General features: G+C 52.8%; 4 protein-coding genes across 4 annotated transcripts; 1 reads left to right on the top strand and 3 right to left on the bottom strand.

The window, feature by feature from the left end:
- Nucleotides 1-853: 853 nt before the first annotated feature.
- On the top strand, nt 854-2883 carry NEUTE1DRAFT_127519 (uncharacterized protein; the record flags this gene model as incomplete). Its single annotated transcript, XM_009849628.1, has 2 exons — nt 854-971; nt 1037-2883. The coding sequence occupies 2 exons, from the start codon at nt 854-856 to the stop codon at nt 2881-2883; spliced, it is 1965 nt and encodes a 654-aa protein (XP_009847930.1).
- A 213-nt stretch (nt 2884-3096) lies between these two features.
- NEUTE1DRAFT_76079 (uncharacterized protein) lies at nt 3097-5527 on the bottom strand (the record flags this gene model as incomplete). Its single annotated transcript, XM_009849627.1, has 3 exons — nt 3097-3418; nt 3498-5351; nt 5417-5527. The coding sequence occupies 3 exons, from the start codon at nt 5525-5527 to the stop codon at nt 3260-3262; spliced, it is 2124 nt and encodes a 707-aa protein (XP_009847929.1).
- A 1200-nt stretch (nt 5528-6727) lies between these two features.
- Nucleotides 6728-18837, bottom strand: NEUTE1DRAFT_57391 (uncharacterized protein; the record flags this gene model as incomplete). Its single annotated transcript, XM_009848984.1, has 4 exons — nt 6728-7689; nt 7771-14258; nt 14403-18713; nt 18786-18837. 4 exons carry the CDS (start codon nt 18835-18837, stop codon nt 7012-7014), a joined length of 11529 nt encoding a protein of 3842 aa, XP_009847286.1.
- Nucleotides 18838-20362: 1525 nt separating this feature from the next.
- On the bottom strand, nt 20363-21681 carry NEUTE1DRAFT_127516 (uncharacterized protein; the record flags this gene model as incomplete). Its single annotated transcript, XM_009849626.1, has 1 exon — nt 20363-21681. One exon carries the CDS (start codon nt 21554-21556, stop codon nt 20363-20365), a length of 1194 nt encoding a protein of 397 aa, XP_009847928.1.
- Between the last annotated feature and the right edge of the window lie 839 nt (nt 21682-22520).

The raw sequence follows: 22520 nt of genomic DNA, 5'->3' as shown, positions 1-22520 counted from the left end.
GAGAGAGTCTGCTCAGGTACAAGTCTCGTTCTGATTTAACACGTTTATGATATCCAGCAGCATGTTCTTCGATATCAGGCTCTTTGTTGCCTATGCGCGGCCAACTGCCCATGACCTATGTGATGACGGCTAAATGGTACAAGAGAAGCCACTCAGCTGAAACTGAACAGCCATATGTTATTCGCCATGATGCAGATGGTCTCAATGGCGATGTGTCGGTACCGATGTATCGTTCATGTTTTCTTTGCCGTTATGCATATATGTCCAACCACCTCAGGCTTGAAAGATGGTCCAGAAATTGAAGCTTGTCGGGTTTGCATAGCGCAAAGCAAGAAGAAGGAAAGGGGGAACGGCACTGTCCTTGAGCAAGTCAACAAACTACCGATTACGGTTAGTACAGTTAGTCTGGGCGGGTGGAGCCCCTCACCTGAACTCGCGCATCCCGCCATTGCCTGCCGCTTGTGTCCACCCGCCCGCCAACGCGATGTGCCCTTCGTCATTGCAGGACATCGCGTCGGGAAACATTCTTTTCCAACTAGGAGAAGGAGTCTTTGTATTGCTTGGACATCTCTGTTGACTTACTTCCTCAATGTACATCCTTTTTCACGCCCTAGTAATACACCCAAAAAGCATTGGATTTGGCGCATTTACCGACTTCTCTTACTAGCTTTAGCTCAAGCAATACACCTTACCGAGCACTGGTTGACTTTGGCATCTTGTCGCAACTTGTCGCATTCTTCCTGCCGCCATCCATCGCATCGCACTACAAGTACAGACCAATACTGAAATTGATTCACCTTCTCGACGCTCGTCACAACTCTATGCCGGCCGATGAAGAGGCCGGCATCTCAGCATGGCTTCTTCGCAACCTAACATGGAAAAGTTCCTGCGCGAATGGCGCCAGGATGCCCTCAACAAAGCCCAGTACGAGTCAGCTATATTCATAGGGGACAAGCTCCTTGCCATGACAAGTAAGCACTTGTTTGAATCCTCATTCCGGTACCGGCTCTGATGTCTAACTGTTGAGTCGCTCCAGATGACGATAACGATGCCTTCTTTCTGGCCCAAGTCCACTTTGCCGCCGGAAATTATACTCGAGCACAGGCACTGCTTGTCAAACAAGACCTCCTCACCTCGAGTCCATCCTGCCGATACCTCGCAGCGCACTGCCTAATCAAACAAAACAACTTCGTCGAGGCCCTCGCGATACTAGGCGAACACACCCCGACACACCTATTTGCGACTAATGCGAAACGGAAGACTACTCGAGGCTTGCGCGGCGCCACAGCAAGAGCCAGTTCAAAAACACCATCGCGCCACCACGAGCAAGGCGACGATATACCAGAGGAAGACATACCAAACAGACGCTACGAAGCCTCCATGTGCTATCTCCGAGGGCTCTGTTACGCCAAGCAGAATGCCTTCGACCGAGCCAAGGAAGCCTACAAAGATGCTTTGCGGATCGATGTCCAGTGTTTCGAGGCCTTCAGCCAACTGGTCAAGAACTCACTGATGTCGCCCGATGAGGAGGACGAGTTTATGCAGTCGCTCGCCTTCGACTCGATTCGTGCTCCAGGCGATGACCCAGACATGGAGGACGAACCAGCCGACTACGTGCATATGCTGTACCAAACACAGCTCTCCAAATACCGCAACCCACAAGCCTTCAACACAGCCATCGAGTCGCTTTCGACACACTATGGTCTCGAGAACAATGCCGATATCTTGCTCGCCAAGGCCGACCTGCTCTATACGCAATGCCGCTTTAAGGATGCGCTTGCGATCACCGAGTCGATCCTGATGGACGACAAATACAATTTCGCCGTCTACCCGATTCATCTTGCCTGTCTGTACGAGCTCCGAAAAACGAACGTACTCTTCCTGATCGCCCACGAACTAGCCGACACCCACCCCGACGAACCCTGCACCTGGCTCGCCGTCGGAATCTATTACTTCACCACGGGCAAGATCGCCGACGCGCGCCGCTACTTTAGCAAGGCCAGCATGATGGACGCCAACTTTGGTCCGGCCTGGATAGGCTTCGCGCACACCTTCGCCGCCGAGGGCGAGCACGACCAGGCCGTGACGGCTTACTCGACCGCGGCCCGCTTATTCACAGGCACCCACTTACCGCAGGTCTTTTTGGGCATGCAGAACCACGCCATGAACAACATGACGGCCGCCGAGGAGTTCCTCAAGACAGCCTACTCGCTGTGCAAGACAGACCCGCTGCTGCTCAACGAGATGGGCATCGTACTCTACCACCAGGACCGCCTGAAGGAGGCCGTCAAGATGTTCGACCAGGCCCTCGCCATTGCCGAGGAGACCGATAGCGATCCTCACGCTTGGCTGGGTGCCCGTACGAACCTGGGGCATGCGCTGAGGCGGCTGAGGAAACATGATGAGGCGTTGGAGGAGTTTGACCAGGTCCTTCGCGATGGCGGGAAAGATGCCCAGATATTTTGCGCCAAGGGATTGATATACCTGGATCAAGGGAAACCAGATGAGGCGGTGCGGGTGTTGCATGAGGCGTTGGCGATACACCCGCAGGACCCCATCGCTACGGAGTTGCTGAATAAGGCGCTTGAGGAGTCGGCAGAAGCAGGGGGTATAGGGCTGCTAGGGACTGCAGATGCGGGTCTTGGCGGGGAAGCGGGGGATGAGGCGATCACGGCCAGCTTTGAGCAGTTGCTGGGGGTTGCGGCGAGGATGAGATCGGCCAGGGACAGGGGGAGGCGGGCCGTTGCGGAGACGCCAGGACAAGGTGGTGTGAAGGATAAAGGGAAGGGCGTTGCTAGGGGTGGAAGGAGGGGAGCGGCGGGGGGCACTAGATTGTTTAGGGGAGATCAAGAAGAGGTGGATAGCATGGAGCTGAGCGACTGACTAGGATGGTAATGGGGATTTGATTGATTAGCATTGTTGTTGGATTATCCGTACTTGGCACATCAGCACGGGAAATAGGCATAGCGATGGCGTCCAGGATAGGATATTGATCAAGGCTGGAACTAAAAGTTGGAACGGGAGGCCAAGGAAAGCACGGAGTATCAAAAGCAGATAATTCATGACGGGGTATTGGGTTGTTGTGATTGAGCCAGTGGTTGGTAAGTCTTGGATTCAGCTCATCATCGTATCCAACACTTGTGTCGTGTACATTACTGTCGTACTAATAATCCCCTGATCATACATCAAACATTACATGATTATCGCAAGTTCGTAAAGACATCCCCATACTCAGAGATCATCCCCTAATTATGTACCCTCAAAGGTTAGGATGAGGATTCACCAGCTCCTCCACCTTTGCAAACTGGTAGTAAAAGTCCAGACTCTGCGGATTAGCCAGCGTCCCGCTCGGCTTGACCTTACGTCCGCACACGATGTGCTTGACGGGTAATTCAACTTTTTTGAGATTGATGGTTGTCTGTATTTTATTTTGTCTGGTTAGTTATCAAACCCCCACAAAGAGAAAGGTACCCTCACGGGAAAAGAAGAAAACTCACAGGAATTTCAGGCGTCTCAAAAATCCATTTCGGCACATGCCTCTTACTCAGATCCTTTCCAATCGCCTCCTTGACCTCTTTCACCAGCGCCTCATCCAGCTTCTGGCCGGGCTTCATCAGCAAGAAAAGCATCACACTCTCGTCATGATCCTTCGGCCTCCTCTGCCCTACACACAACGAGTCCTGCACGCGATCGGCGAACCTGCGCTCAATGACACTGTAAATCTCCGCCGAGCCAAACCTCACACCCGAAGGATTGAGAACCCCGTCGGCGCGCCCGAGGAGGTGCAAAGATCGCGTGGTCGGGTGGATCACGCAGAAATCGCCGTGGGCCCAGACGTGCGGGAAGCGCGCAAAATAGGCAGAGTGGTAGCGCGTTCCCGGGGACGCCACCCCTTTCTGGTCTTCGGGAATGGGATCGGCCCAGAAGAAGCAGGGCAGGTTGGGAAATGCGGTGGTGGCGACCAATTCGCCTGCTGTGCCTTCGGGGACGGGACGGCCTGGTTCGCCGTCGCCAACCATGGAGTCGTAGATTTCCACGGCGACGCCCAGGGAGGGACCCTGGGTGCCGCCGACGTAGACGGGCGTCAGGGGGTTGCAGATGCCGAAACAGCCGGCGATGTCGGTGCCTCCTGAGATATTGGCGAGCTGGACCGAAGGGGGGAAGCCAGAGTCGTAGAACCACTCGAATAGTTGGTCGGAGAGGACCATGCCTGTGCAAGTGACGATGCGCAAAGCTGAGAGGTCGGCCATTTCACGGGGTGATTGGCCGTTTTTGGCAAATTCGAACATCCATCGGGGAGAAATGCCTAACTTGGTAACTCTATGCTGGGCGGCGAGGGAAATCAAGATGGAGGAGTCAGGTTTGAACGGCGAGCCGTCGTAGATGATGGTTTTGCCGCCGTAGAGCAAGATGGCGACGTTGGAGAGGTACATGATCCAGCCTGTGGTGGTGTATTGGAGGGTTACGTCGGATCCCGTAAGACCTTCGTGGAGCCCGCCTTCTTTGAAGTAAGAGATCATCACGCCGCCGAGGGAGTGTACGATTGCTTTGGGCGTTCCGGTGGTGCCGGAGGAGTAGCAGATTAGGTAGGGTTCGTGGAAGGGAATGCGGACGAAGTCCGGGATGGCGGGCGTGGCGCCTGCGGAAGCAAGAAAGTCGTCCCAGGTGATGGCTTTCGGAACGGCCGAGATGTCGCGGGCTTCGGAGAAGCGTCGGATAGAGACAATGTTGTCAAAGTTGCTGCAGTCTTTGAGGCCCTCGACCACTTCGGCCATCTTTTCCCGGAGGTCGACGATCTTGCCGTTGTAGAGGGCCGCGTCGTCCATAAACAGCAGCTTGGGATTGACTTGCACCGTCCGCTGCAGAATACCCTTGGTGCCCATGTCGGTCGAGCTGCTGCTGAAAATGGCGCCCAACCACGAGGTGGCCAGCCAGACGAGCAGCGTGTCGATGCTGTTGGAACCCACAATGACCACAATGTCGCCCTTCTTGACTCCACGCGCCTTCATCGCGGCGGCTAGTCTCCCTGCTCGCTCGCGGAGCTCGCCGTAGGTGGCATCGCGGGTTTCGCTTGCGCCTTCACGCACCTCGGTCACGGCTACCTTGTCGTCTTCCTTCCCTACTGTGGATCGGGTTTGACTTGAAGAGCTACCCTTGGGTCGGGAGTAGAGCACGTTCTCGGCGTAGCTGAGCTTGACGCCCTCGAACCAGATGGGAACGGCGTCAATGGGGGCGGATTCGTCGACTACTCTGCTGTAGGTGCCTTCGTGGATATAGTTGGCTTCCTCCCAGACGTCTGCCCAGAATTGCGAGCGGTTTTGGAGGGAATATTCATGGAGCTCCGAGAAGGTCTAGATAGGAATATTGTTAACATACCGGGGTGCAATGGGTCAAATGGCGGACATGGGATACTGACCTTCATGTCAAGTCCATGTCGCTTATTCACATTCTGCAAGAACCGCCACATCGGCGTGCTCTCCGGGTCCGGGTGCTCCCAAAGTTTGGTCGGGATCACGTCTGGGCGCATGATGATTTCGTTGATTTCGTCTTCCAATGTGTCCTCGGCTTTTGAGTTTGTGTTGGTTTCTGTGCTGAGGACTTCCGTAACAACTTCTGTAATCCCTGTAACCCCTGTAACTTCAGTGTTAACTTCCATCTTGACATCCGCAGAGTTCATCATGGCAGTAGGACCGGTCGCAGACGACGACAAAGCCGATAGTGGTAATTCCACTGCCACCGACATCTTCTGGTAAATGGTATCGAAAGCAAAATATGTGATGACTGGGGGAAAAAAAAGAGAGAAAAAAAAAACAAAATCACTTGGAAGGAATCTCTTACCAAGGGGAACCGGACGGCTGTCGTTCTTCAACTATATATCCACTTTCCACTTTTCCTTAGCCAACAAACTCTTGACTTTTTCTGGCCCACAGTCAACAATCCAAGTCGTCCAAGTCGTCCAAGTCGACCAATGCGGCGAAACAGTCAGCTAGGTTAGCTTCCTAGTTCGTTTCAACCTCCTTCACCGCGACACGCGTCAAATGCGATGACGAACGTCGATCAGTAGTAGTATTGGTTGTATGTATATAGTGTGGAATGCAGGTACTCTGGTGCCCGTGATCTGAGACCGCTTTTTCGACGTAGGTGAGGAACCAACAAGCCAATGGCAAAGTGTGTGGTGGAGGACATACTTGGTGAGCTGGTGTCTTGTGAGAGGCTCCGTCCCTTCTCTGCTGGAGTTTCTGCGAGGTCAAGTGGAAGTCCTGGCTGAGTGACGGTCCAGTCCTGCGGGTGCCTCTGAGTAAAGAGGTCAATCGTTCCCAATGGCTGCTAATGCGGGGAACCGGGGAACCTTTTACCGCTTTTAGCTTGGTACCTATTGCGGCTGGAAAGCGCTGATCCCCTCGGACTGCTGGCAAGTCCCGAAAGTATCACCGACTGCCCGCCCTGGTTGGGCCTTGGCTCGGGAAGCTTATGTACTTAGTGCTCTGTTTGTTTGCTTTTACTGTGCTGAACTGTGTGCATGCAGGACGAACTTGGTTGGAATTGGGGTCAGGGGGTGGTGCCATTGCTCCAAACTCCGATATCTCCAACTCCGTGATGCGGCTGTGTCGGGGTTTGGGATGAGGCGAGCAACGAAGCATGAGATTTCAATCTGTTACGCGCCCAAATGTTGCACCGACGAGCTCATCGAGGATAACCTCAAGCCACGTCAACTTTATTTCACATTCTCACAAGCCCAACCATTTCATAAGCAGCCCGTAGGCCTTGTGTATCTAAATCATTGCTGCTAACTGATCACTTTTTTACTCCTCCTAACACCAAGAACAATGCAAACTTGCGCTCCATACAATAACCGTCGTGAATGCAGATACAACCCATCATTACCACATACACCCTGTGCTCTGTCCTCCTTTCTTAGCATACAAACTCCAAAGTTCCTGTAAAATCTTTTCCTCATATTGAAACACACTTCCAGCGACTCAAACTACCATGCAAACCTCCACCCCTCCATCACAGATACGGCATCCACAACGCCTCACACTGCGCCAAATTCAACGGACTAACCGCCTTCGCAATCAGATCAATGATCGTCTGATACGCCGGCAAGTTACCCGCCGGCGCCTGAGCCAGCGATGCCGCCCGCTTGACAATCATTTCGCTGTTCGCCTGCACCGTCTCTCTCAGCTGATTATCCGACAGGTTCAGCGGCCTGTGACTGCTCGTGAACCAAAAGATCATCTCATCGCGGACAAACAGCGTCAGCGCGTGCTCGAGCTGGAACTCCGGGTCCGTCAGACAGCGCGCGATCGCCATCATGGAAACGGTAAAGATGCCCTCGAGCGCAAGCGGGCCCATGAGCGTCTGAAGGTTGGGCGTGAGACGGAAGGGCACCGGCTCCGTGTTGCTGAAGTAGGGCTTGTTGGCCGCCATGAGAGCCGTGAGCTCCGAGCCCCAGATGTTACCCGAGCCGCGCGCGATGTTGAACTTGTGCGGATACCGCTTATCGATATGCAAGATGTACGTCATGAACGTGAGCGCAGCGAGCTGGTATGAGAAGCGACGCCTGAAGAGCCAGAACTCGGCAAAGTCGGGGAAGATAGCCTGGAAATACTGCAGCACCAGTGTGTGCGGCACCCACTTCTCCTGAATCGCGTTGAGCACTTCAAGACGAGCCGCCGCGTTCTGTCCCTGTTCGGATAACTTCTGCATTGACATGTCAGTACTGCTGCTCTCATTTGTTCTATCCATTGGGACCATGCGACTACTTACCGCGTTCGGCAGCTTTCCATCCATGAGCCCGCGCAGTTTCTCCATCGTAAAGAGGAATGGCTCATCCTTGTGTACACCCGACCTACGGCAATGGTCCTCGTAAATGCCCTGGAGAGTGATGTACGACGTATCCTCTTGAATGATCCTAATATGAGGTGCAAGCGGTACCATCAAGGGCAGTGTGAACTGGAGATCACGCCTGCGACTCTCCTTCTTGTGGCTCAAGGTCTGATTGAGCTGTCTGAAGAGCTGAAGAAGGCGCTCTTCGCGGCGAGACTGTCGGGCCGCAGGATGCTGAACAGCAAACGAGTGAACGCTACCATCGTGGCCGCGGATCTTCAGTCGGCGATGCGACACATTGGAAGTGCGGACGAGATCAACATTGGGCAGGAACCTGTCGATACGGATAAAGTCCTGGTTCTTGTCCTTATGCTGCAAGTATTGACCCGGAATCTCGACCTCGTCGAACTTCTGATACCGGAACTCGCTCAGATGCGGCGTATAGTGAGAGAAGTTCTCCAAAGGCATGCTTGTGCGACGGCGATCCAGCTTCTCTTCAAACTTGTCCCGCCATTTCCGGAGTTTGTGAATATACTCATACATGGTGGGTTTGGCCTTGACAAACTCTTGTTCAAATGTACCTCGGATGTGAGTCGGCAATATCGTCTCCGCAAAACGTGTTATGTTTGCCTCGGTTGCGACTGGAAGCTTGACGTCTCTGGCATACGAAGTTGGCATACGACTGACATATGACAGTCCGTCATTAAGGAGTGCAACAATGAGTCTGTAAGCGTCTTCGTCAGGTGGGCACTTGAAATGCTTCTGGATCTGATCCACCATGGTCTCCATGGACAGCGCCAGGAGCGGGAATGCCGTCTTCAACATGCTCATGATCTCATCGGTAAGTTCCCAAGGTGGCCTCTTCTGGACGGCCTGTGGCTGCGCGCCAGGGACTGCACCCGCAGCGTGATGGCCTGCCGCGACTTGAGCAGGGTTTGGAGGAGGAACGCTGCCTTGACCAGGTGCCACAGGAACACCATTGACTGCACCCTCAGCCTTGACTTCAGGCTTGACCTGTCCAGCAGCATCGCCAGTAGCGGTGGCAGGTCGTGAGTCACCTTCGGGCTTGGGAGTAGCCGTAGCCGTAGCAGCAGGAGTAGGCTGGCCCGGAGTAGCACTTGCCCTGTTGGCGTTTGCGGCTGCGCTTTGAGCTCGTTGCTGCTGTTGCTGTCTCAGACGCTCCTTATTCTCCTGAGCCTTCTTGATTTGCAGCATGTCTTCGCGACTGGTTCGGAGCAGGAAGTAAAGCGCCTGAGGGTAGCTTTTAGCAATCTTGCTCAGGACGACCTGGAGTCTCGGTGCCTCCTTATGGTTGAGTCCGGTGAGCAGCTGAGGGATGTACGTAATCCAATACCATGTCGGTGTCTCGCCCTTAAAGTCGTCGAACCCGCTCGAGATGGTGTTGTTGGCGTCATCGAGACTCAAAAGCCACAGAATCCGTGCAATGAGCTTCCGTGACTTGTGATTCTTATAGCTTGACACGGCTTGCAGGTAGCATGTAAGGGCCTGCTTGGCGGCAAGCACATCAGCCGGGTTCTCCCTGAACTTTCTGTCGTTGAAGTAGCCCCATTCTGCCCACGCCTTAGGGGCCGAGATGTCGTGCGAAAGTGCCATGCCATAAGCTGTATCAACCTCGTCTTTTTGACCAAGCTTCTCCAGGAACATGCCCTTGAGGGTGAAGAATTCAGCCTTTTGCTGACCTGTAAAGTAGCCGAGATTGGTGTTGTTAATGACCTCCAGCCCATTTTGCAGCTCTTCTGGGTTCTGATAGTGGCACTTGGCCTGCTCCCTCAGCTTGAGGAAGGCCTCTTGAATCTCAATGTTCGGCAAGGTGTAGATGCGGCTGAGTTGATTGATGCACACTTCGTGGAGACCATGCTTGCGGGCAACGTGCGCGAATCTATTGATGATCCAAGCAGTTTCATGGAACCCACGATACGCGAACGAAGCACCACCAGCGCTTTGTCCTCCTTGTTGCGGCAAAAGCTGGAGATATGTGTTGTTGATGAGACCAAAGACGTGTTGTCTCCATGTGACCAGGTCTTGCCATGCGACAATATCATCCCACGTATTGGGGAGACGATCCCGCCATGAGCCGAGGAGCAGCTTAAGCTCACCGGATCGCGCATCGAGGTTGTTCGAGTTGGTTGCGGAAAGACTCTGGCAGATCACACTAGCATCATGAAGCTCAACCAACTGCTGGAAGTTCTGCAAGATCGGGATGTGAGCTGTGGTGAGACGCTTAGGAAGGTGGTGCCATTTCCGAATGGAAAGTTGGATCGCCTCGTCAACAACGCGGTTAAAGTCCTGAAGACTCTCCTGCTTGTTGTGATATTTTAGCAACGACATGAAGGCCTGGAAAAAGCTTCTGCGCGGGGTAGGCGCATCCATCAGGCCCTTGATGTGATTGTCCAATTGCTCCCTGTTCTCTTGGTTTTGCCAGTACTCAGTGTTGCGCCAGATAGACTCCAACAGCAGGTCTTGCATATTCTCATGCTTAGCAAACTCCTGAAGAATGTCCCATTGCTGGAGCTTCTGAGCGCAAAGAACCCAGTGATCCTCCCACAGCATGTATTCGCCCTCGGAGAAAGGAATGACGCCCGTCCGCGCTTTGATCTGGGCTGCTTCGTACATCTTTTGGGCTTTGTCCCACATGCCATTCTGCTCGTACGATAGCGCTGCGTTGGTCTCGACAAACTGGCACCGACGACGCCATGTCCCGAAGAAAAGATCTTCCTCACCAAGAGATGCATATAGATCCACCAATGCGTCGAGGTTGCTTTCCTTAACGATCGCTGAGTCGTCTCCCGGCTTGATGGCAGCGGTCTCCAACTGGCAGAGAGCTGTATACCATGCGTCAAAGGTTTTAGCCTCAAACTTGAGAACATGGGGTGGTAGCCTGCACTCTGGAAAAGCTTTGGCTGCTCCAGCTAGAAGGGACTGAACCACGTTTGGCCGCTTGTCCATCTGTCTAGAATGGTAATCCTTGGTGAGAAGGGTGACAAGGCCACGCTGAAGCTCAGGTCTATCCTCCTTCAAAGTCGCGGACCAGAACATTGGGAAAAGAACAACCCAGATATCATTGGACAGATTGTTATCAATATGTTGCAGCTGGGTCAAAGGCTCAAGGATGTCTCGCGCCTTGATGTCCCCAAGCTCGGCAATAAAGCGGCGATGGCTAGCCATGAACGCCTCGTATTTATCATCGCTGATCAAGGCTGGTTCTCTGGTATCTTTGGCATAGCTTCCAATGAGTTGAGAGGCTGACAAGGTACGGAAATCGTCCTGGTGTAGCTGAATGGGAAGATTCATATCCACTCCTCCGAAAAGAAGCTGGATTGCCTGCGCCAGCCAGAATGAATCGGCTAGCGTGTCCCAGTTCTGAGACAAGATAACATATGCCAACCTAGCACTGGCAGTCCTGGAGAGACTCTTATCGAAGATGGCCATGAAGCGGGTGCGCATATCCACATCCTGAGCTCTCGTTCCTATAAGGAACGCATGCTCCATACGCACGGTGAGTTCAGTCCGTGTGATTTTGGGGTCCTCATAAATGCGTAGAACAAGGTTGAGGAACTTCATGAGCATGGTTGGATCTTGCCTGTGCTCAAACGTGATCATCTTGGAAAGAACGGCCGTCTTTTCCTTCAGAGTTGGCCACGTTCCCTCAGAGCGGAATACCCATCCCTCAACCATGTCAAGGATCTTTTCACATAGAGCGGTGTGCAGTGACTTTTCCACAATAGTGGCGAGCACGCTCAGGAAAGGTCTCCGGTTGTCCCCGAGAATGTCCATACGAAGGGAAACAGTCTCAATGGCCTTGATGATCAGCCCAGTCTGTATCTCAAGGTCGTAGGCGTTCATTTCGGTTGCAGCATTGGCATTGTCTGGCTGTGGTCGGGGGATGCCACCCTGTGCCAACGCCGCATAGTGGGAGACGTGGTCTCTAGCCAACTTGGACTGAAGCGACTTCATGATTGCAGGAATATGCTGGTCGATAGCTGTAGGACGGCGGCGACCCAAGGACCATAAAATGTTGATACCGGAAACGTAATTTGCCGCAGCCATACTCTCCGTGGCAATGCCGGACAGGAACGTGACAACCTCCGAAGTTGGCGCTTCCGTTTCGCCTTCAGCATCAGCATCCTCCATGGGCACATCTTCTGGGACCGCGTCGAGGATTCGCTTGATGATCGGTCGGACCTCTCGGCCACCATCACATTGCTTATCAGCCGTGTGGAGGCAGTCCTGAATCTCTGGGTTGTCTGATTTCAGGCACTTCTCCAAAATCTTTTGGATGTGACTCATATTCTTGACAACCCAGTCGTCGGACTTGAAGTGAAGAATGATGCGGATGACCTGAAGGGTGTTGATAATGTTGGTAAGGAACTTGTCATCGGCCTTCTCCTTGTCGGACGGCTCATTGGACAATGTGAGGGAGGCCTTCTCGCTGGTCAGGACAATATCAGTGACGTTTTGGAAAAGGTCCAGATCAAGATCACCCCAATATTGCGGCTGAAGAAGGTTGTAGAGAAGTGCCATCGCCTTCTTGCAGAGTTCACCAGAAGGCGCCGCCAGAGCCGGGACAGCCGTGGCGGGTGTGTCCCGCGCCTTCGCTGAAGGGAGCTGATAACGCTCGTTCAACTGAGCGATGAACTCCACCAGATACTTGATCATCTTCTGGCGGCCCATAGCCGGGATTTCGAATTCGGGTCTCTCGCTTTGTCTGGCAGAGGCCGGCGAAACGGACTGCTGCTCGTCGAGTTTTCTCTTCTTGGCATTGGGAGACTCAGAGACAGAGCGAACAGGTTCTGACCGCTTGCCTTCGACACGACGCTGCTCCCATTGCCAAATCAGCGTCATCATGTTCAGCACCAGCTTCTTACTCTCGTTAGACGGATTGGGAGGCGCGGCGACCTTGCGAAGGCAGGTAATAATGAGCATGGCGAATTTGTCGCGGGAGTCATAAAACAAGTCCGGATGCCTGACGAGGAAGTGGAAGATGCTAGTCATCTGCTGGACGTTTTGACTTTCTTCCGCCAAGATTCGACGAGGCGCAACAGCCCACACTGCATTCCGGTCGCCAGGCGCGGTATTGCATCTCTTGGGCATCACGGGCGCCATCAGCTCAAGGGCTTGCGTGACCAAGGTCCTGCCTTCATTCTGGTTGGTCTTGAGGAGCGAGAAGTAGATCTGCGACACGATCTTGGCAGGAGTTTCGTAGTGAGCAATGAAGTACCCAATCACCACATAAGCAGCGTGCTTGTTGATAACGTCGTCAAGCCTGATGTACGTCCACCCAAACTTAATGAAGTCCTTGCGCGCATCTTGCAGTATGGCGTGGTGATACTTGACCAGCATGGCCGAGAGCTGGAGCACTTCCATTCTGGTGTGGTCAATATGCGGCTGCGAAAGATCGTCGTGAGGATCCGCCAGGTTCACCTTCCAAATCTTGGTGTTAATGGACTCAATAACCGCCCGATCAAGGAACCGTTGACCACCCTTGGCCGGTTCACCACGATTCCAGTGACGCATTACATCCATCGCTACAATGGGGTTGACGATATTGTGCAGCAGATACCACTTCATGCGTTGACTGGCACCCCTTCCAGCATATATCTCCAGACAGCGAAGTACGGTTGTACGCCAGAAATCAATAGAGTCGCTAGATATGATATTCTTGTAGAGATAGGAGAGCATGGTCTGCGTCTCTCGGAAATCATCTGAAGTGATCGACTCAATGAGACTGAGAAGGGGTTCGATGTCCTTCGGATTGCGCTCTAGGGATTTGGTCAAGATGACCATGAGCTGTTCGGATGCCTGATCCGCAGCAAGGCGAACATTTGCGGGGAGCTTGTTCATCTTGAGGTTTTGCTCAAGCTCCTTGCCAACTGTCTTTAGCCACTCAATGTGCTCTCTATTCTCCATCCAAACTAGCGAGTTGGAGTTTTGGCATAGGGCTTCGAGGATGTTGATTGTGTTGACAATAGCAGCAAACTTGGTCTCCTTATTCTGGTTGACAACGTCGCTACAGGCCTTGACAAGAGCCTCCACGTTTGCGACACCGTGGTCCCTAAGTGGTTGGCTTTCAGGATCCCGCAATGCCTGGGCCAGGAAACGGCCGTACCTTAGCTGATCAATCCTGCTGAATGTAAACTCCCAGATATCAGGAGGATATCGGTTTAGATACTTGTAGAGGGGTTTGCGGAAGGGGCTGTGGTGAGTCCGCCTTAGCTTTTCCTCCAGCTCCAAAACGCTCTCGATGACACGCTCTTTGAATTGCTTAGCCCCATCGGGGAGCAGGTGAAATATGTTGAAGACCGACGCAATGACCTTGATTGAGGCGTGCTGTTCAAAGAAAGTGAACGATATCTGTTGGAGAAGGTTGGGGTCTGCGATGACTTTGATATGGTCCAGCAAGCGAGCACCTATCTCCACCTTAAAGTATGTGGTCAAAAGTCGCAGCAGCCGAGCCAAATTTTCCAAGCTGTGGGCGGTGAGGCGTTTGGCATCCGAAAGACTCTGTAAAACCGGCCTGAGGCCCGACTGCAAGAGATCTTTAGGCAGCTTACTGGTATGTGACAGAACCGATTTTAAAGCGTCGTTCGCTGCTTCAATAGTCGGTGCTTGCTCCGAGTAAAGGCACTTGAAGAACACCCCGACAATCTTGGCACGCGTAGCATTGCCAGATCCTTTCATGAACTCCTCAAAGCCCATGGCTGTGCTGAGAAGCTTGATGCACGACACGCGAAGATTGACGATGTGCTCCCGGGTTCTGAACTCCTGATTCTTACCGGCTAGAGACTCGTCCGAAGCGTCAGCAAGTGCAAGTGACTCCATAAGCAACCTATGCAGGTGCTCGTCGAATGTGACAAAGTCAGGCTTCAAGGACATATAGTACGTAACGGCATCAATGAAGCCGATCTGAATACCAAATGCCAAAGCACGCAGAGGTTTGGCGAAAATGGGCTGGAGAAGCTGCTTCCGGTGGGGTTCAAGGAGCTCCCAGACTTCGGCCCCTGTTGCTTTCGCGATCAGCTCAATAGACCTCTTGGCAGTGCTGCGGACGTGTCTGTTCATATGAGACAATTCGCCGTTGAGCATCATGCAGATTTGAGCAAGACGAGACTGCTTCTGAGGCTGCGGTTGTCCCGGCTGCTGAGGTGCTGGCTGCGCAGGCAAGCAATCCTCTTTCTTGGCATTCTTGGTAAGACGCTGCAAAAGGATCTCGAGCGTCACCTGTGCGGATCGTCTAGTTTTCTCGGGGAGATCTTGGGGCATGTCTTTGATGACATACATCAGCGCTCTGACAAACTCGATCTGCTTGGTAGCAACCCAAGAGTCGCCGAGGTCGACGTTCGTCAGCAGGATCTTGATACCCAAGGTACCGCCGGCTTTGGTGAACCATTCCTCCTCGTAACAACCGTGACAGAAAGTGTTCGCCAAGCTATTAAAGTAGGCAAGCCTTGAGACATGGCTTGAGGACCCAAAGATGGTGGCCGCGGAATCATAGACCTCTTGAATGACCCGCTCAGCGCCTTCTCGTACCTCTGGTTTCTCGGAAGCGAGTGACTCTAGGAGGGCATCCGACAGAATTCGCGTGTCAACAAAGAGTGGACCAGCCCCCGAATCGACATTGAAAGGGGTGATGGACCTCTTCGAGTCAACCCATGCACGGCCCACCTCGATAATGGTAAAATGCCGGGCGAGGTTCAAGAGGAATTCATCAACCTCAGGCTTGAACTCTGGTAACGAGAGTGCAAACATGAGCGCTTTGATCAGCCTCTTCAGCTCTCCCTCATCCTCGTTCTTCTTGGCGATGGAGCGATCACGGTCAGAACCTTCAAAGGCGGAGATATCGATATCCTTTCTCCTGTTGATAAGATCCTGTGCTTGGAGTCGAAGAAGGCGAGGGAGATCTTCAGGCAGATTGTCAAATCCCACCCGCAGTTTCACCTGGGTCTTGATGAAATGGAGCGCTTGCCTCTTGTAGTAGGCGTCCTGCTGCTTGGTAGGTGCAGCCGACACTCCCTTCATGAACCGCGGCACCTCCATCAACTTTTGGATTGCCAGATCGACGCCATAATGTGCTGGGAATGCTCTGTCAATCTTTGAGCCAATCAGACGTATGTCGAAGCTGGCCACATCATCGGCAAACTGGCGATATTTCACAGGAAGAGCGTCCGTCATAAATTTCCTGTTTCGGCCACCTAGCTTGCCAAGAATTCGTAAAGTCGTGTGTGCATGGAAATGGTTGTAGGGGTGTGGCTTGAGATGGTCGAAGAGGGCAGCCATCAGCTCGTCAATGACCGGTGCCATAATTGGATCCAAATAGTCCGCGGTCAAGTTATCAACACAGAGTTCCAGAGTACGCAGGCCTTGACCAACCAGCTCGGTCCCGGCGCGCAAAGCCACCACAAGAGGCCTCATAAGGTAGCTGAGGTGGGGAAGAAGATTGCTCAAGCGTGCTGGGACTGTGAGACAAAGCTCGACATAGAGATCTCGCTCTGTCGGCTTGCGAGCCGCTAGGAGTAGATTGTTTAGAACGTCCAGGAGCATCTCCAGCAGAGGCAAGATCTGCTTGTAAAGGTGCTCGAACTTGCCACCACCAATACTCCTAAACAGAGATCTAAGCAGAAGGAAGTAGTTCATCGGTTCCTCTGCCTTTGTCGAGAGTTCAATAGACTTGGTGATGATGTCAACCACATGCGGAAGCAGAACCTGCTCGTTCTGGGCCGCAAACAAAGTAACCGCCATGAATGCCAACTTAAACAAACGCAGGAGGATGGCCGACTTCTTCACATCGGCGGAGCCCACATCCTCGATCCGCTCCATCAGAAAGCGCAGAAGCATTCCGCAAAAGCTGGGCGATGTCGCTTCGCTCGCCAGGAAAAATTGGGGGATTTGAAGAAGCGCAGTGTGCTCGTGGATCATGTCGTACAATCGTGGGATCTCTTGCTGAAAGACTTCGTGGAAGGTCGCAGGGTCTACAACATGGAATACCGTAGCGAAGGTCTCAAGGAGGTCCTTTTCCTCCTTTGTGAGGGAAACCATGAAGAAGTTTGCCATGTATTCGACTGTGGAAGTAAAGGGTGACTCGGCTGCAGGCTTTTCGCTATCGTAATACCGGAACACGTAGCAACCTTCTCGGAAAAGCTTGACGATAACTTCAACCTCCTCAGCAGTGAAGCCGTAAGCAACATCAACCCAGTGTGCGGGTGCATTAGCCAGATCTGGCACGGTAGTCGGATTGCAGCTCTTCAACTGATAGAAAGTGTTCTTCAAGCCGGTCATGAGGTTCTTGAACAGAAACTTGTTGTCGACGACCGGATCGGCAGCACGATCCCGAGGGTTAGAGGTTTTGATGGGCATTGCGGAGAAGATGTCGATTTCGTCCCACTGCGGGGGGTGCTCCTTGTCAGCCAAATACGTCTCGGGCGTGTTGTCGGCAGCTTGCTGGGCGTACAGCTTTGAAAGTTTGACCGCATTTGCGTACTGCTTGTTCATGGCAGCGAACTTGTCGGCAATGGCATTGAGAATCATCATTAGATAATGCCGTGCATCGACCTTGTTCGGCAAGCGGGCAATACATTCCGCCATATTAAGTAAAAGTTTTGCGCTCATGGTTTGAAAACTGGTGCCGGGGAAGTTGTCTTGTAGGTTTCGCGTATACACCTCGACTGTCTTGCGAATCTGATCAGGAGTAAGACTGTCCCTTACGTGATGAATAAGGTCGGCCAACATGCTGTACGCCAACGGTCTCATGGTCTCGTATACCGTCAAACCGTCGCCTATCAGGGTGCGCTCATCCAGCAGCTCGTCGATCTTGGGCAAGAAGATTTTCCGGAAGTTAAAGTTGATAATGTGGCGAATAGCGACGAGCAGCTCCTTCCGCGCGCCTGACTTCTCTCGCGGACAGTCCTTCAAAAGCCTCACTATGATCTCTGGCAACACCAGGAGAAAATCCGACAACTGATTGGAGTATGATCTCAGAAGGTAAGCCAAGAAACTCATGGTCTTCACCTGGGCGGTAATGAACTCCCCATACGCCACCCGATTCTTGATATTGGGGCTGACGCCGGTATGGATGGTCCCTCTAGCTGCAGCGTCCAGATGAGCTTTTTCCTGCGCTTTTGCCTGGCAAAGCAGTACCGACTTAATGAGGGGAACGAAAAGCTTGACATTGGCTGTCACACTATTGCGATAGACCTGGAAGATAGACACAACAATAATGGGACACTCGGACAGCACCCTGAAGGATTGCATGCCCTTCAGCAAGGGCCGACCAGATTGTTGTCCAGCATCTGCGCTGAAGTCGGCGGCGCCAGGGGCGACAGGAGAGCCTGGTCTCGGGGATTGTTGGTGTGGCATGAAGCTCGTTTGGGTGCTACCGGGGGTTGAGGGGGCGCCTGAGGGACCGACCACCGACGTGGATGTATCGTCAAGCTGTTCCTTTACCACCAATGCCATCTGTTCGAATAGCTCCTGTATCAGGTTCAGGAAGGGCTGGACTTTGGAACCCAGGACTTTGTGTTGGTGGCGCATGATTTCGGATATGATCTTGACGCAGAGAACGGCGTTGTCTTCATTGTCTTCTCGCACAAGACCCATGAGCAGATCTACAACTTCTTCGGCGAAGGGTTCGAAGGGCTCGGGCGACGTGTTCGAGGTAGGGAGGCGATGAAGAATCTCGAGGATGCAGTTTCGCAGCTTCTGCATGTTGACTTGGTCCATCGTCTTGCTCTGAAACACTGGTGGTTGTCGCAAAATCATGATGAAGGGAGGTATCACGCGCTTGAGGAACGGAGAGTATGCTGGACCGGTCACATAGTGGTCGAGGCTGTCGCGCAAGTTGATCGCGGCTTCGACCTTGAGCCGAAGCTCTGTAAGAATGCACTCGGTGTCAGCACTGACTCACGAAGCACCAGAAGGATGGGAAGGGTAAGTAAACGTACCAATTTCTGGAGTGCACAGCTTCCTGATGACATCGTCAATTAGGTTCGCCATGGCTGGCGGCGTTCACCTCGGGCAGTAGTAGAAAAGCTGTCGGTAAAGCTCTATTGGCATGGAGGAAGGGGAGAAAGGATAGCTATGTTCAGCCTACACAAGTTAGTTACGATGAGCTCCAGGTCGCATGTCGGACCGGGTCGACAAGGCTGAGGTGACGGGACAGGCGGGAGGTATAACCAAGCATCACGGTTTGTCGGCGGCAGAATGTCGCAAAATACGGGAAGGGGGTATGCTCGATCCACCCAGGCATACAAAGGCCAGGTAGGTACCTGTACGGAACGGGCGATCCACCAGCAGGTGCAGATGAGCTGTTGAAAGGCAGGCAGGAGATGATAGATGCAGGTTCCGTAAGGTCGGGTAGTAAACACCGGCATGAAGCCATTGATGATCGAAGGTCCCGGTAGAGGTCGATAGGTAGGTAGGTAGGTAGGTAGAGGGGTAACGATGCGGTCGGTATGTGGGAAGGCTCGATCCATCAGGCTGGAGATGGAGCGAGTGGAAACATGGCCTCGTCGCTCGTGAGAAGTAACTGAAATCAACACTCACTTATGACGCCATAGCAGAAGGAAATCGTCGTTATTATCATCCAAGTGCGGAGGACGGGGTATGGCAAATGAATAGTTATCGTAGGTAGCGCAATATGGCAGTGAGAGTTTGGAATAAAACAAAAGTAGTTGATGGGGTATCAAGTGAATTGCATCTCAAGGGGAAAAATGCGCCGCTGTCAGAAGGTTGCGACAGTTGCTCTCCAGTGGAAAGTGCAACCTGGGGCGGCAAACCGGCGCGGTCGCAAATCGAAAAATCCCAGGGAACGCGAAGCTGGGGCGTCCGGTTGCCAAATCCAACGGCGCTAGGCATCCGTTTAAATATTGTTCCGAAATCTGCATCTTTCTGATTGGTCAACCTCAAAGCTTGAGTTCTCGGCAGGCAAGCCGGTCCCTTGTACAAGCGGCTGATGTGCTGTCGATCTGATCTTATCGAGTGGGCTTATCTTATCACTTACACGAAATGCCAAGACTGGTCCACTGCCGTTTACGATCGACGCTTTTTCAGGGCCACCATCTGCGCGATGTTCGAGCAAAAAGGAGACATAAGAAAAGATATGGGGCGCGTTGCACTCTTCATTTATTAGCTTTGGAACTCCTCTAGCACGCTCATGAGTTATTGATTCTTTGCGTTTGTTAGAAGTCTGGTTCAAGAATTCAAGGCCTATCACGTTATTGTTCCCACACGAATCTGATTTTTTTCTTCAGATCTATGTGGTCACATAAAGCTCAGGGTCAGTATTATGGGTATGTCCAAATTCTGTTTATTCTAGTGTTCTAGAGAATGTACATGATAATACTACAAGCTGTTTGTGACAAGAAAACAAAGGCTTTTAAACAAAATGCGCCGCCGGGTATTGCTAATGTGTTGCTTTATCCAATGCAAGAGTCCCCAAAAAAGATCCCAAAGATGTGTGTAATGAACGAAGAGAAAGAAAGTGTTGGTTATGTTTGAATGAGTGATGGAGTTTGACGCTTTAACCCCGGAAACGAACGGCAAGGCGCCTCATCTTCTTGCCGGCAGCCTTGATGTTGAGAGAAGTAGACTGGCCGACATCGCAAACGGTGCCAGCAGCAAGTGGCATGACGGGCGTCCAGACGCCGGCAGCGCACTGCTGGTATGACTTTCCATCAACACAGTTCCACATGCCATCAGTGCTGCAAGCAGATCCAGCACCGGAGCTGCCCGAGCCACCGGAGCCAGAGCCACCAGAGCCAGAGCCAGAGCCAGAGCCAGAGCCAGAGCCAGAGCCGGATCCACCACCGGAAGAGCCGCCGCCGGTTTGAGCAGGAGGAGCAGGAGCAGAAGTGGTGGGAGAATCAGGAACCGGGGCTGTGATAAAGATTCCACCTCCACCTCCACCTCCACCAGGAGCATTAGTGGGAGCAGCAGCCGGAGCAGTGGTGGATGGTGAGGGAGACGATCCAGAGCCACCGCCGGAGCCACCGTTGGAGCCGCCACCGGAACCGCCACCAGTGGTAGAGCCCCCGCAGTCTCCTGTGAAACCATTATCAAAATCCGAGCCGAAAACATCGACCGATTTTCCGGGATTGGGGAACTTGTAATCGTGGTTTTCCACCGTCTTGCAGGTGTTGATGGAAGGGATGTTAGCCACGAGCATGTTTGGCAGCGACTCCCAGTTGGACTTAGAGCCGCCGTTGCCAGTGAGGACGACGGGCGCGCAGTTCATATAAAACTCGCGGTTGCCAACTCTGTTGAACCAGGTCCAAGCAATGGTGGCGTTGCCGGTTGGGATATTGTCGGGAATGGGGAAAGAATAATCGAATGGATCAGCGAGATTGGCGTTTTCAGGCAGGTTTCCAGGAGTATTCTTCGCAGGGCAGCCACCTTCAATGGAATGGATAACCTTCCACACACTTTCCTTGGTTGGGTTGGTGTCGTAGGTGATGGAAACCTGGCACGAGCCTCCTCCGTGGACTGCCGAGCCAGTGAAGGCCAAGGGCTGACTCGAGCCCAAAGCCATGGAGCTGGGAGTGCCGGAGTAGACAGCCCCGGAGCCGGCCTGGCAAGGAAAGTTGTTGCCACTTGGGTCCAGAGGTCCATTCAGCAGCTGTGGGGATGCGAATGGCTTCGGAGTGTTCATCAGCATATGAGCTTGTGAAAGCACGGCGAAGCCGCCAGTGGCGACGAGAGCTTGTGTGAAGAGCATGGTTGGGAACTGAGGCTATTCGTTCCAGACGAGTAACTTCAAGGATCCGTAGGGAGAGGTAGACTCGTGTGAGAGTTTCTTTTGGGAATAATCGTATTGCGTCAAGTGTCAAGGAGACAGTGTCGTTGGCTTGTGCTCGGGAGAGAACGCTTGAAAGCCGGAATAGTTGTCTAGTAATGAAAGAGGGTAATGCACCAGGCAGAACATAAGACAACAAGATGATAACAGTAGAAGCCTCGTAGGGAAGAGGTAAGGAAGGCCGAGTCACCAAGAGATGGTTGCTGTTGAAGAGAAGCGGACGACAATGGGCCTTGGCCAGGGAAGTCTTATAAATGAATGGAAGTACAGCAGAGTAGCAGCGGAGATAGAGAAATGCAAGGCTCTCAGTTGTTCGCAAACAGGGATAGAGTTTTGGGAACTTCTGCAGGAACAGAAGTGACTAGCGAACTATTGGGTAGGAGAGCACCACTCTGATGGGGAGGAAACACAGTGGTCCACTTGGAGGATGGGCATCATCTAAGCTGGATGGCAAGTATTGACCAGTCAGGGTCAGTAAACACCTTTAGCCTCTCGTTCTGTAAAGCACGGGGGAATGACGCACGTGGGCCAAAGACATTACTTACTAGTCTAGAAACCCAGTTTAGGTTGATGATAGGCTGTGATGGTTTGTTTCAAACGCATTGGATAGGCGTCAAGCTTCGGGGCTTCTTGATACTGGAGACGATCCACCTCAAATGGTTCGATTAGAGCCGCAAGCTTCCAGACATGCTGTTGGGGGGATGCATGGAAAACGTGATACTGTCAAGGAGGGAGGAGGGCATTTGCTGCTCTGGACAGCCTGTAGTGAGATATCTATGGCGTGGCACGGACAGGCAAACGGCAGAAAGAGTCTGTTGTCTGAAACGTCAACTTCCCGTGGGGATTCGTCAAGACGCTCAAAAGAGGCCTTTAGAGTCCCACACTG

The sequence above is a fragment of the Neurospora tetrasperma genome (genome assembly GCF_000213175.1).
Source record: "Neurospora tetrasperma FGSC 2508 unplaced genomic scaffold NEUTE1scaffold_1, whole genome shotgun sequence".
Taxonomy (NCBI): Eukaryota; Fungi; Ascomycota; class Sordariomycetes; order Sordariales; family Sordariaceae; genus Neurospora; species Neurospora tetrasperma.
This window is presented reverse-complemented; position numbering and strand designations above follow the sequence as displayed.